Below are 14,022 nucleotides of genomic sequence, written 5' to 3' on the forward strand. Positions count from 1 at the left end.
ATGTTTTTAGCATGTAACATAGCCCACCTTAATGGTTGTTTTTTCTCCAAATTGTGTGTCAGGTCATTGGTATTCATTTGAGATGGTAACAGAAACAGATCTACTAGTCCCATCTGTAGAAACAATGGCAGATTTTGTTGCTTAATTCAAGATTTTTTTGCTTACTTCAAGCAAAAAAAGTGAAAATTATCTTGGTAAGATTTCTTGAAATAAGATTTTCCAGATCTATTGTCTAAAAAAAAAGTTCTTATATCTCATTGAAAAGTTACTCTTCAAGTGATTATGTCTTATTTTAAGTGTGATGACATATTTTGACTAGAAATGACAAAAATACGCTAGGTAAGATTTAGATTTTTTCCAGTGTTATATTACGTAGCACATACAATTCAAATAGATAGCATGAATGAAACAAAGAAACCAAAAACAGCTCATTCCTTGACACCCTCACTTTTTGCATTAACTGTATCTCCTGACCTTTTAGCCAAATTAGAAAGTTTTGCTTTTAACATGCTGGAACCAGTGGTGTACCCCAAGGATCCATTCTTGGACCACACATACATATGTTTAAACACAGTGAGGTCAATTATCACCATTGTTTTATTTTTTGTTCAACTACAAACAAACTGCACTAATGTCTCTTGGCATATTATAAACAAAGACTGGGATGTCCAGATGCAGTCTGTCTTTTATGGTACGCTGAATTTTGAGGAGTTATTTATGTGCTTAGTTATGCATAATTTTCTGCCTCAGCCTTTCCATGTGACCCATCAGTCCATCCAACTCTCCTGAACAAGAAATCTCAGGATCACTTTGAAAGATTTTCCTCATTTTGGCTCAAACATTTGAAGAGGATGCCAGATTTTAGTCTTTAAACGGCACAAGCATCTAATAAGACATGTTTTTGGCTACAACTCACAAAATAATGCACTAATTATGAAAACAGCTTCACATAAACATGTAAAAAGATTAAAAGATAATATTTTATTTCCAGAAGATCAAAGATCAGCTCCACTGTGACATTATAATGATCTGTAGAAATACTTTTCTGGCCATTCTTCAAAACTGTAAATCGGGATAAATGTTATTTACTGTATGTCTTTACAAATAATCTCTTAGGTGAAGACTTTGCATTTCTCTGCCCAACACTGATCAGCCAGCGCTGAAGGAAACCAAACTCCTTATCTAAAATATATGGTAACACTTTATAATAAGTACACACTATGAAGCATTAGTTAAGCATTAATAAATACTGAATTTATCATTTATTAAGCATATTTCTGACATGAATACTCATTAGTATATGGTTTATAAGCACAGTTTTAAACGTTTTACTCATCATTCATAATCATAATCAGTCAATCATGCAGTTTGTTTGATAATCCCATGTGCTGTGTCTTTCCTTTGTTAGAATAACTGAAACTTTTGTGAGTTTTTAGGCATTGCCAACCTTTAAATCTCATTTGTAAATGCTTTATATGTCATAGATCGCCCACACTTTAGATAAGCTTACACCATATACTTAATTAATGAGTGGTAAGTGCTTTAAAACTACCTGAAATAATGAATTCCTGTATTAATAACTGTTTATACGACATCTATTGGAAAATAAATGTGTGAGTTAGTATAAAATACCCACTAACATATTCACTAACTGTTAGTACATGTCTGAATAGTGTACGTGCGAGCATAAATGCACATCAAAACTGGTTTGTAAGTGATGCAATACTAAATGTTTAAATGCTGAATCCATAATTTATTAAGTATGAAAATACAATCATTAAGCACATTGTAGATGAGCTTATTAATGATAAGTAAAACCATTATAACTGTGCTTATAAACCATATATTAATGAGTATTCATGTCAGAAATATGCTTTATATAAATGATGAAATCAGTATTTATTAATGTTTAACTAATGTTCTTATTAATGATGAGTAAAACCATTATAACTGTTTTTATAAACCATATATTAATGAGTATTCATGTCAGAAATATGCTTAATAAATGATAAATTCAGTATTTATTAATGCTTAACTAATGTTCTTATTAATGGTGAGTAAAACATTTATAACTGTGCTTCTAACCATATATTAATGAGTATTCATGTCAGAAATATGCTTAATAAATGATAAATTCAGTATTTATTAATGCTTAACTAATGTTCTTATTAATGATGAGTAAAACATTCAAAACTGTGCTTATAAACCATGTATTAATGAGTATTCATGTCAGAAATATGCTTTATAAATGATGAACTCAGTATTTGTTAATCCATAACTAATGCTCTTATTAATGATGAGTAAAACATTTATAACTGTGCTTATAAACCATATACTAATGTGTATTCATGTCAGAAACATGCTTAATAAATGATAAATTCAGTATTTATTAATGCTTAACTAATGCTTCATAATGTGTACTTATTATAAAGCGTTACCAAATTATTTTTAAATGAATCATAAAAATCAGGTTTCAGTTTTAACAGGGTTATTGTATTTATGTGTAAGACAGAAAAAAAGCGGCTTAGTGCTTTGGTCTTTAGTGTGGATTTCTACAGCCATTCAGTCTTACAACCGCCTTCACAAATAACGGTAAACATGGAAGATTTTTTAACAATTTAGTGGTTAGACCCATTTCAGTGCCATTGAATACTGCATACCTTAGGTAGGAGTGCACACTTTACCTGCATACATGTGGCTACTGCTCTATTAAGGGCAGAATGGCAGTGATGCATACCACTATTACTTCCACCCCTTCAGCTTCAGTCTGCTAGTGGAAGTTCACAGGAGAGCAGAGCATTAGCAGAAAATGAAAGGAGTGGAGTACAGAGATGCTCGGCGGCAAACAACACTCCATCCATCCATCCTCTCAGCTGGAGTGGATGAGGCATGGGAATGGGAATCCATACAATGAAAATACGGAGAGAGATTCAGAGAGCTGTGATGCAACCGGCATACCAGTGTGTTATATTACACTAGCTGGCTGCAGGGGGAAGGACTGTTAAGGGGTGGCGGGGTCATGTCCCCTGTGGCCGACTGTAATTTGAAGGTTTTTTTTTCTACATCTGACCTTTGAACCCTCTGTAAAAGACAAAATAGAACATCCCTGCTCCTGGGTTTGTGTACATGCTTAGTGTGTATGTGTGTGTTAAACCATGGGTGTGTCTTCTAACTAAAGCCTGAGCCATTTCTAGCCCCCCTTCTGCCCTCTAATTCCCAACATTCCTCCTCTCAATGGTCACTTCCGCTCCCAATCTCACATCCTGATCAGGCTCGTAGGAAAAAACACACAGAGGGCACTTCAAAAAAAGGGATGCACTTTGTTGTATGTGACCACACAAACACAAATATGTGCAAACTGGTGACATATTAAAAGAAAAACCTGATGGGATTGGTCTCTTATAAGTTGATCATCCCACCCTCCATAACTTACTATTATTACTATTACTTTTTTCTGATCAGTACTCTATTATACAAGTGTGTATTTGTGTTTGTCTGTGCAATAACTGTTTTTAGCTTACCGCCTGACAGGCCGTAAGCTATTGTCATCATGCAGCGTCCGTCGTCGTCATCGTCGTCTGTCGTCGTCTGTCGTCGTCTGTCGTCGTCTGTCGTCGTTTGTTGTCGTCTGTCGTCCGTTACAAAAATTTCAATCGTCTTCTTCTCCGAAACTACAATTCCGATTGACTTCAAACTTGGTATACAGCTTCTTTATGATGATGTCAACAAAAGTCAGTGAAATTATTTGGATCCGGATCTGATTCTGGATTTGGTGCGACTTTGAAAAACGTCCCCATTATAAGAGATAGGAAGTGGATGGATGCAATAACTCAGTAAATATAAATGATATCCAGTGTAAATTTCTACAGTCCAGCCCTGATGGGGAGATGACCAAAACATAATGGCCACATGCTGATCAGGATCTTCTTCTGGATCCGGGAACTTATGGAAAATTTAACATGGGCTCTTATGGGGAAAAAATTTTAATCGTCTTCTTCTCCAAAACTACAGTTCTGATTGACTTCAAACTTGGTATACAGCTTCTGTATGATGATGTCAACACAAGGTATTGAAATTATTTCCATCCGGATCTGATTCTGGATTTGGTGCGACTTTGAAAAATGTTCCCATTATAAGAGATAGGAAGTGGATCAGTAAGTATCAATGATATGAAGTTGGAATTTGAATTTTTGACAGATCTGATTGGAATATGACCAAAACATGGGCTATTTTTGTAATATAATAAATACACATAACTGGGTGATAATAAATGGCATCTGGATACATTTCCCAAAGCTTTTAATTTGGCCGGTAAGCTACAGGACCATTGGTCCTATTTTTATGTGTTTTAGCTGTTTATGTTTTGTTTCTGTTTTTGTCATTGTCTTTTTTCTTTGGATTCCATGACTCAGGGAAACGCAAAAGAATTCCAATGTACCTATACAGCGATTTATCTGTGCAAATGGCAATTAAAGTCTATTCTATTCTATCATATTCACTTCTATTCTACTAAGTGGTTTGAGGGTGCATAGGGTGCTTAAAACTCAAATGTTATCAAAGTCTTACATAAATTGTACTTTAAATTTAACATCACTTTAATGAAAAGTGTTAACATCAGTGTTTTTAAGATTCAGGGCTATTTAGGAGGCTCTTTTATTCTTTATAAATTAAAAATTAACATAGCATGAACTGTTTATATCTGTAGGAGCAGGTTCGTGGAATCCACCAGTTTGTATTCAAAACTGTAAATCGGAATAAATGTTATTTGCTGTGTGTCTTTGAAAAGAATCTCTTAGGTGAAGACTTTGTACTTCTCGGCCCAGCACTGAAGGAAACCAAACTCGATTATTTCTAAATGAATCATAAAAATAAGGTGACATACAGCAACTTTTAACAAGATTCGTTTTTGGGGAAAATAGTGTGTTGATTGTGCTGTAACGAAAGTACAAAAGAAAATTAAGACGGTACCAATAAGCACTAATGCAAACGGTACAGATATTTGTTGGGTTGTGATATGCTGTGTAGGCTGATGTGAAAAATACATCATCTACTTCTCAAAGTTCCTGTTAATGTTCCTTTCACTCAGCCCATAAAGACCCAGTGCTACTTTTGCAGCAGTTCCCAAATTCATTTTTCTCAATTTTTAACCTTTCTTAAATGATTTATCACCAGTTTTTAAATAATATAATCCTCTGTATTTTGCTTTTTTGGGTGTAAATCATGTTTTTTTTCCTGTATTTAATTCACAAATCATGTAGATGTTCATGAAAACTCAGAGCAAATTCAAAGTTTATTATATCAAAACAGAAAAAATAAATAAAAAGTGACTTTTTCAGCGAAGGTATTGCTAACTGAATGTAAAAACAAGTGTCTCCATCCACTGTCATTACTGGTGAATCAATATTGCAGAAGATGTGTTTCCGCTGTAACTACAGAGCGTCTGAACGTCCAAATGGTCATATCTGATGACCATGAAAAGATGAAAAACTGCATTTTACAACAATTATTTGCATGTATCGATAGGAATATTGGATCAGCAGGTATTTAACAGTTTCGATCTGTAGATGGTGTGTGTCACCGGTGGATGTTTGGGTCTTTATGGGTTAATATAGGTATATGCATGTTCGACCCAATCTTACTTGAGAAAAGGACATTGAGTGCTTGTTTGGAGCCTGTTGGAAATAACAAATTAGAACTCCATGGCATCCAGTGGAAGATAAGCAATTCATAGAACCTTGTGTACGTATCAGTATAGAGTTGCATTCATAGTGGACTTAAAAAGGTATTAAAATGATTCAAATTTAAGTAAAAACCGGAGAAATCCTGCAACAAAACACCAATTGAGGTAGTCATTTCTGAAGAATTGTGTTCCAGATGTGTACAATCCATACGCCATAGAGCACTGTTGTTGTATTTTCCTTTAATTTGTTACCCGTTCATACCTGCAAAGACATAAATGGTCCGTATATTTGCCTGCAATGATCTAAAAGTTGTTTCTCAGAGCTCAGGTGAGGTCTAGAAAAAGGTTTTACATAACCAGAGAGCGTTCAGCGAATCCTATTTCCCTGAACTGAGGACATGAAAATGAACCCTGAAGCTGGGAAACGGCTCTTTTTCATCTCACAGAGGTAGCGTTCATGTAAGTATTTCCCATCTGTGCCTCCATGAGACACAGGTAAACAAATAAAACATCCGCTACCAAACACACACATGGGTTCGCACAGCGCCCAGAAGCAGACGGCGCGTACAATATATTTGCACAGCACAGTTCACTATCTCGCCACAACACACACACATACACACACATACACACACACACACACACACACTGCGCTTTCAGTGAGAGTGCTTAGACCTGGAGGGGTTCTTTCTCAGGGTTTCTCTGGATGTTGACCCCGTCACCCCATGAGAATGACTGACAGTTCCCCCGCGCCACAGTCCTTTCCAGACATTGGTCGAAAACAGCTTCTAGGGGATTGTCCTCGGGTCAGCCGTGAGGTCTTATTGGACAGTTTCGTGCTTGTAGGCGTGAATGTTTGTGCGTCTGAATGTGTGTGTGTGTGTGTGTGTGTGTGTGTGTGTGTGTGTGTGTGTGTGTGTGTGTGTGTGTGTGTGGTTTGTCTTCTTCCCAGCAGCAGCAAGGAAAGGAGGCAGGGAGCTTTAGTGTGCGATGGCCATATTTAGGCAAGAGTTTCATGACTTCCCAGGCACTACATCGCTCCCACTCTCTCTTTCACGCTGTCTTTAAGTGTGTGTGAGTGTGTGTGTGTGTGTCCATCTGAGTGCAGTGTTTTGTGTTTGAGTGCTGGACAGTTTACATTTTATCCTGATGCTGTTGAACCCACAGCTATGTCATCTCTCTGTCCTTTTCGCAAATTACTACACTCTCAAAAATAGAGGTATGAGATCAGAACATTTATGTACCTATAAGTACATTTTTAGAGAATGTTTTCTTAAAAGTAAAATATTGGTCTTTAGGAGGCCAGAATTGCACCTTTAGACTATGAAAAAGGGTCCAAAGTTATGTAAAGTACAAATTTGTACTATAAGGTGCCCTGCAGAATTAAAAATGGTGTGTAGACCATGAGAATAGGCTATAGGCTTGGATATCTTAACAGTAGGCCTAATTATAGTTCAAACATTAGGCTTAGGACATTATTTATTATATATCATACTGTAAATACTCTATATTATGTTTAATAATAATTTGTGTTTTAATTTAACCCTCCGGTATCCTGTCCAGCAAGGCCCTTACTAAGCACCAAGTGTGCATTTTTCGCACACTTGTGGAATAATGTCAAAAAAATGTCATACAGTTTGTTTTTAATTCTTTTACACTTTTTTCTATTTCATCAAGTTGAGTCGTAAATAAAAATACCAAATACTCAATAATTGTCACATTTTTTAACCCTTTAAATGCCATGTTTGTAATGTAATTTTTTTGGATGCAAAAAACACAAAAAAAATAATTTTTTTCAATATACTACATAAAAAGTCGATCACATATTATTTGATTTTTTTCATCCTGGCAGATGTCAATGATTAACTCCAACATTGGTTAATTTGCATGATTATTTTTGGTGCTAGGTCAAATGTTCAAAAATACTAGCATCTGTCACCAAGTGTGCCAAAAAAGCACACCTATAAATCCAACTATTAAATATTATATAGTGATTTATTTTTCTGCTCTAATTTGATTGTATTTTTGTAAATCAAGGTCAGCCCTAATCATACAGATCAAATGGAAGAAATAGTGCGTTTTAGGCACACCTGAGAGACAGATGCTAGTCTTGTAATTTTCTTTTGTTTACAATGTGCAAATTTTAGTTGGTGGCCAGAATTTTAAAGCTCATGCAAAAATGAACAACTTTTGAATTCTAACCTTATTTAAATTGTGAAAAATAATATGAAGTTTTTTAACACGAAGTGCAAAGTGTGCCTAAAAGGCGCACCCGGATACCGGAGGGTTAATAGCCCAATTAGCTCAATGATAATAGCCTAATAATTTATTTAGCTTATTAGAACCTCTGATTATTGCCATAATCTCTGTTTTATCAAGTTTTCATTCACACCTCCATGTCTTGATGTCGTAGCTTGCCTATGCCGTTTTTTTTTTCCTCAATTAGGCCACCGGTTCAAACTTTAAACATCATGGCATTGTCAACTATACGAGAGTGTTCTTTCTATGTAAAGTACTTAAGGTACAAAAATGGACCATTTCGAAAGGGTACAGAAATGTCTCTCAAAAAAGTACAGCCCCAGCGACAAGCATTTGTACCCTTTTAAGTACAAGCTGGTACCTCTATTTTTGAGAGTGTAGTAGGTTTAACCCATAAAGACCCAAACATTCACTGGTGTCCAAAACCATCCACTGATGTAAAATGTTTAATAACTTCTGATGAACTAATCTTGTCAATACATGTAAATAACATTGATTTATCACCAGTCATTACGATATGACCCTCTGTACTTCACATTATTCAGTGAAAATACAGATGTTCATAAAGGCTCAGAGGAAATTATTACAGGTTTATCTAACAGAACAGAAAAAAAATGATTTTTTTCAGCCAATGATTCTACTAACTGAACATAAAAAGAATCATCACCAACTACTGTCATTTGTCAAACTACATGGGTTTTATTGGTGTATTAATGTTGCAGAAGATGACAGTGTTTCTATGTTCACTACAGAGCTTCTGAACATCTAAATGGGTCAAATCTGCCACTGAAAAGCTGACAAACTGCATTTTATCTGAATTATTTTCATGTATTGATAGGATTAGTGGTTCCAAAGTGATATATTTTATATCAGTTGATGCTTTTGGTCACCGGTCTTTGAGGGTTAATGTAGAATGTGGAGCTCAGTGTTTATGGCCCTTTTTATTTAGTCTAAAAGACGAGCTTTCAAGACTTCTGGCAGGACTACATTTTCCATAAAAAAATAATTTCCATGAAGACTCAGACAGCTATTAAAGAACGCAGAATGCATAACAAACCTGGGCTTTATTTACACATTATGTTTTCCTAGGACATGCTACCTCACCTTTTAACCCATAAAGACCCAAACATCCACTGGTGTCCAAAACCATCCACTGATGTAAAATGTTTAATAACTTCTGATGAATTAATCCTGTCAATACATGTAAATAATTGGTGTAAAATGCAGTTTCTCATCTTTTTTCCAGTACAGCACCTTATACTGGGTTAAAATACACATCTACACTAATACATATACTCACAATTATTTATTTTTCACTTTTTATCACAATGATGTGTGTTTTATTACGCTATAAACATGTAAAATTCTGTTTTATAATAGCAAAAAGTTTAGAAAATAAAGGAGAACACAAAGTTTTATTCAAAAAAAGGAAGTCGCTTTGTGTTCTTCAGATATAATTGCACCGAGACAAAGATTAACCCATAAAGACCCAAACAGCCACTGGTAACCAAAAATCATCTACTGATCTAAAATGTTTATTAACTTCTGAGCCATTAAACCTATTAATACATGTAAATAATTGGTGTAAAATGCAGTTTGTCATCTTTTCATGGTCATCAGATATGACCCATTTGGATGTTCAGAGGCTCCGTAGTGAATGTGTAAACACGATCATCTTCTACAACATTGATTCACTAGTAAAACCCATGGAGTTGGATCAATGACAGTGGATGGACACACTTGTATTTACATTAAATTATTGATATCTTTGCTGTGAAAGTCACGTTTTCATCAGTTTCCTCAATTTTTGATATAATAGACTTCAACTACACAATCAGTAAATTAAATATAGGAAAATACATAATTTTCATTAAAAAACACAAAATACAGAGAATAATACTATAATGAATGGTTAAGAAAAGTTAGATATGAAGAAAAATTAATTTGGGAAGTGCCACAAAAGTAGCACTGGGTCTTTATGGGTTTAGATAAAAATTTACCTGGAGTTGACATTTTTCAAAATGTGTCACCTCTTTGTGAGTAGCTTTGCTTTGGCATCTAACCTGGCAGAGTTAATATTAAAAATGAATATATAAATCATATCATAGAGTTATAATTGCAAACACTTTCAATCATTTAACTAAAATTCAAGCACTTGAAAATGGAAGTTGTCATCTTTTCATGGTTATCAGATATGACCCATTTAGACGTTCAGAAGCTCCATAGTGAACATGGAAACACCGTCATCTTCTACAACATTGATCAAACCCATGGAGTTTGATCAATGACATTGGATGGAGACTGGAGTTATTTATATATTTGCTGAAAAAGTCACTTTTTGTTCAGTTTCTCTGTTTCTGATAAATTAAGGCTCAACTTTAATCTGAGATTTTGTGAACATTTACATGATCAGTAAATTAAATATTGGAAAATACCTGATTTTCACTGAAAACACACAAAGTAAAGAAGATAATATTACAACAAAGGGTCATAAATGACTGAAGAAAGGTTAGATGTTGAGAAATAATCATTTGGGAACTGTCACCAAAGTAGCACTGGGTCTTAATGGGTTAATCTAGTGTTTTTCAACTGTGAGGTCGCCTCGAATTCAAATGGGGTCACCAGAAATTTGTATTAATTGATAAAATAAAAAATGTACTAATAAAAAATATATGGTAAACTGACAGAGACAATCCCAATCCATAAAAGACATGACAAACTCTGAAGCTGAAACTGAAGCACTGTGGTTCTGTTTATCTGTCAAATGTTCATTGTGGTCGGTTTCAGATGCTGCAGCTCTTTCATAATTCATACTTTGAGTTCTTGTTTGTTCAGTATTAATTGTCAGCCTTGTAAATCCAAGCTGGACTGACTGTACATATCCTGACCAAGGAAAATCAAATTCTCCCTTTGTGCAGTAATCTACACCTGGCTTTTCTGCCTCCATCCATAATAATATATATTATATAGACTAAATGTTGTCTAAAATTAATGTTTATTTGCAACATAGTATAGCAAACTATTACATGATCAAAAACAAATTAATTTGAGCAAAAAAAAAATAAGGCTCCATTTTGAATGTCTGGGGTCGCCAGAAATTTGTGATGTTAAAATGGGGTCACGAGTTAAAAAAAGGTTTGGAACCACTGGGTTATTATGTACTGGTCCCACTTTCTAATTTTTAGTTTTCCCATCTTTCCTTTTAGCCACAGGTGTCAAACATGCGGCCCAGGGGCCAAATCCGGCCCACCAAAGGATCCAGTCTGGCCCGTAGGATGAATCTGTGAAATACAAAAATTACATCGACGATATTAACAATCGAGGATGTCAAAATGATTTTAATTCAGATTCCACATGCAGACCAATTAGATATCAAGTGGGTCAGACCAGTACAATATGATCATATTAAACCTATAAATAATGAAAACAGCAAATTTTCTCTTTGTTTTAGTGTAAAAAAGTAAAATTACATGAAAATGTTAATATTAAAAAACTGTTATTTTACAAAAAATGTGAATAACCTGACGTGTCTTAAGATAAGTAAATGCAATTTTACCAATATTCTGCCTGTTATTAAATGTTTTGTGTATTTGTAATTGTAATGTAAGTTGTAATGCACATGTGTAAATGATAAACTGATAATCTGAAGCATAATATTGTTAAAATTGTACTTGTTTTTCTTATGACGTTTCCAGTTGTTCATGTTATTCCAATTTTTGTAGATGTTAACATTATCCTAATTTAATTTTACTTTTTTCACTGTTATTATTTTACTGGTCCGGCCCACTTGAGATCAAATTGGGCTGAATGTGGCCCCTGAACTAAAATGAGTTTGACACCCCTGCTTAAAGCCTTCTTTTATTATCTTCTTGTCCTTCTGTAATTCCCTCTCCTTATTTAACCTTCTCTTCTTCCCTCTATTATTTGATTTCCCCCCCTGTCCTTTTATAACCCTCCTGTTTCCTTTTCCTTTCTCACTCTTTCTCCAAAAGGTGAGCTGTTCATGGCGGACGGCCGGCTAAAGGAGGCACAGTTCTGCATAGCTGAAGCCAGCGCAATCTTCCCCAATTCACACTCGGTGCTGCTGCAGCGAGGCCGTCTGGCTGAGCTCCGAGGCCAACTGGACGAAGCCAAAGGCCTTTACGACGAAGCCCTGGCCATCCACCCCACAGGAGAGCGCATTCTGGTTCACATGGTGAGAAATAGTCAAAGCTTTAGATCAGGAGTGTCAAACACGGGGCCCGGGGGCCAAATCCGGCCTGCCAAAGGATCCATTCCGGCCCGCGGGATGAATTTGTGAAATACAAAAATTACACTGAAAATATTAATCATTTTAGTTCAGGTTCCACATTCAGACGAATTCAATCTCAAGTGGGTCAGACCAGTAAAATATGATTGTAATAACCTATAAATAATGACAACTCGAAAATTTTCTCTTTGTAAATGTAAACATTTTTATGTCATTTTACTGTATTTATACTAAAACTAACTATAATTTCTCATAAAAAATAATAACCTAAACAAATATGAACCTGAAATGTATTAAGAAGTGCAATTTTACCAACATTCTGTTTGTTATTAAATGTTTTGTGTATTTGTAGATCCACTTTGATCTGTAAGTTATAATGTACATGTGTAAATGATAAACTGAAGCATAACACTGTTAAAATTGCACTTATTTTTTATAAAGAAATTTCAGTTTGTTTCTGTTATTCACATTGTTTTAAAGTATAGTTTGTAGATGTAAACATTTCTACAATGTAATTTTACTTTTTTCATTCTAAAACATGGAGAAAAGTTTGGAGGTGACATTGTCTGTATATTATTATGTTATTATTTCACTGGTTCGGCCCACTTCAGATCAAATTTAGCTAAATGTGGCCCCTGAACCAAAATGAGTTTGACACCCCTGCTTTAGATGCTGTCTAATTAAATTAGACTCAATCTGACATTATGATTTGTTACTACAGACACATGAACAACACGCCTGGAAACTCAAACACATTTTAAGTGCTTTACTTCGGTCTGTTAAGTTAACGTTGACGTATGGCTTTCATCTTTGTACCGAACTGCACAAACATTTTAAATGATTTACTTGAATTCGCTAAATTCGTTTGTTATATTTTACAGCAGAATTCCAGAATAACAACAGACGGACTGAAGCAACAACACAAAACACACACTAATCTTCACATAGACACACACACGCATGCTTTAAATGTCTTATGAAGTCGACTGAATTAGATTAAGTTACCCCGGAGTTAAGTTTAAAGTTTGTGTAGTAGGTTTCACATTAGAGGCCACATGACTGTAAACTTAGACTAACGGCACAGATTACGCAAACCTACGCGGTCATGTTTCTCTATCTTTTTCGAGGACGCTTAATGCCCCTAAAACCAACCACAAACCACACAAAACATACAAGATTTCATCGTTTGGTGCTTTTAAACAAACAGTTAAGACTTTGTCCTTCATTTCCTTTGAGCAAATGAGTGAGAACCGCTAGAGAGTAAGAAACAATCTGTGAATTAGACAAATACAGAGTTCGTTTTTGTTTGTTTCATGGCAGATATGTTCTAAAGCAGGGGTGTCCAACACATCTGTTCACCAGTAGATCACAAAGGCATTGCAGGCAGATCCTGTTTTCTATCCTTCCTATGGCACTTGATTGATGTCCAATCTGAGATCTCTTCTAAAACAGGGGTCAGAGGTCAAAGGCGTGAGCTACTGCAAAAACTCCAGCGAGCTCAGTCAACTTGTTAACCTTTATATCTACTAATGCGTGGGAGCTTAAGTGGGAGAATTGGACCAAGTAAGAAACCAAACATTCACCACCTCCATGTGGGGTGGGAGGAGGACTTTTTCTTTTTTTTTTTTCATTGTCATATTCAAAATGCGTTTGTCTGATTTTTTAATTTATTAATGCTTTTCCAAAGAAGGGAAATGTGTAGAGGCACTTTGGAGCAGTTCATAAAAACTACAACACTGACTTCCTTCTGAAAAGCTTAGAAAGAGAAAGATGAGGGAACTAAAATCGGTCAGATTATCAAGTCCAAATGGCATTCCACCATGACTGATGATGA

At 35.2% G+C, this 14,022-nt stretch overlaps 1 protein-coding gene across 1 annotated transcript in view; it reads left to right on the forward strand.

The window, feature by feature from the left end:
- ttc7a (tetratricopeptide repeat domain 7A) overlaps positions 1-14,022 on the forward strand; it is a 169,700-nt gene that overhangs the window by 110,318 nt on the left and 45,360 nt on the right. The window contains exon 20 of the mRNA XM_030156433.1: positions 11,932-12,134. Coding sequence (XP_030012293.1) covers positions 11,932-12,134 — 203 coding nt within the window. The remainder of the gene's footprint in view (positions 1-11,931; positions 12,135-14,022) is intronic.

This window comes from Sphaeramia orbicularis, chromosome 15 (genome assembly GCF_902148855.1).
Source record: "Sphaeramia orbicularis chromosome 15, fSphaOr1.1, whole genome shotgun sequence".
NCBI lineage: Eukaryota > Metazoa > Chordata > Actinopteri > Kurtiformes > Apogonidae > Sphaeramia > Sphaeramia orbicularis.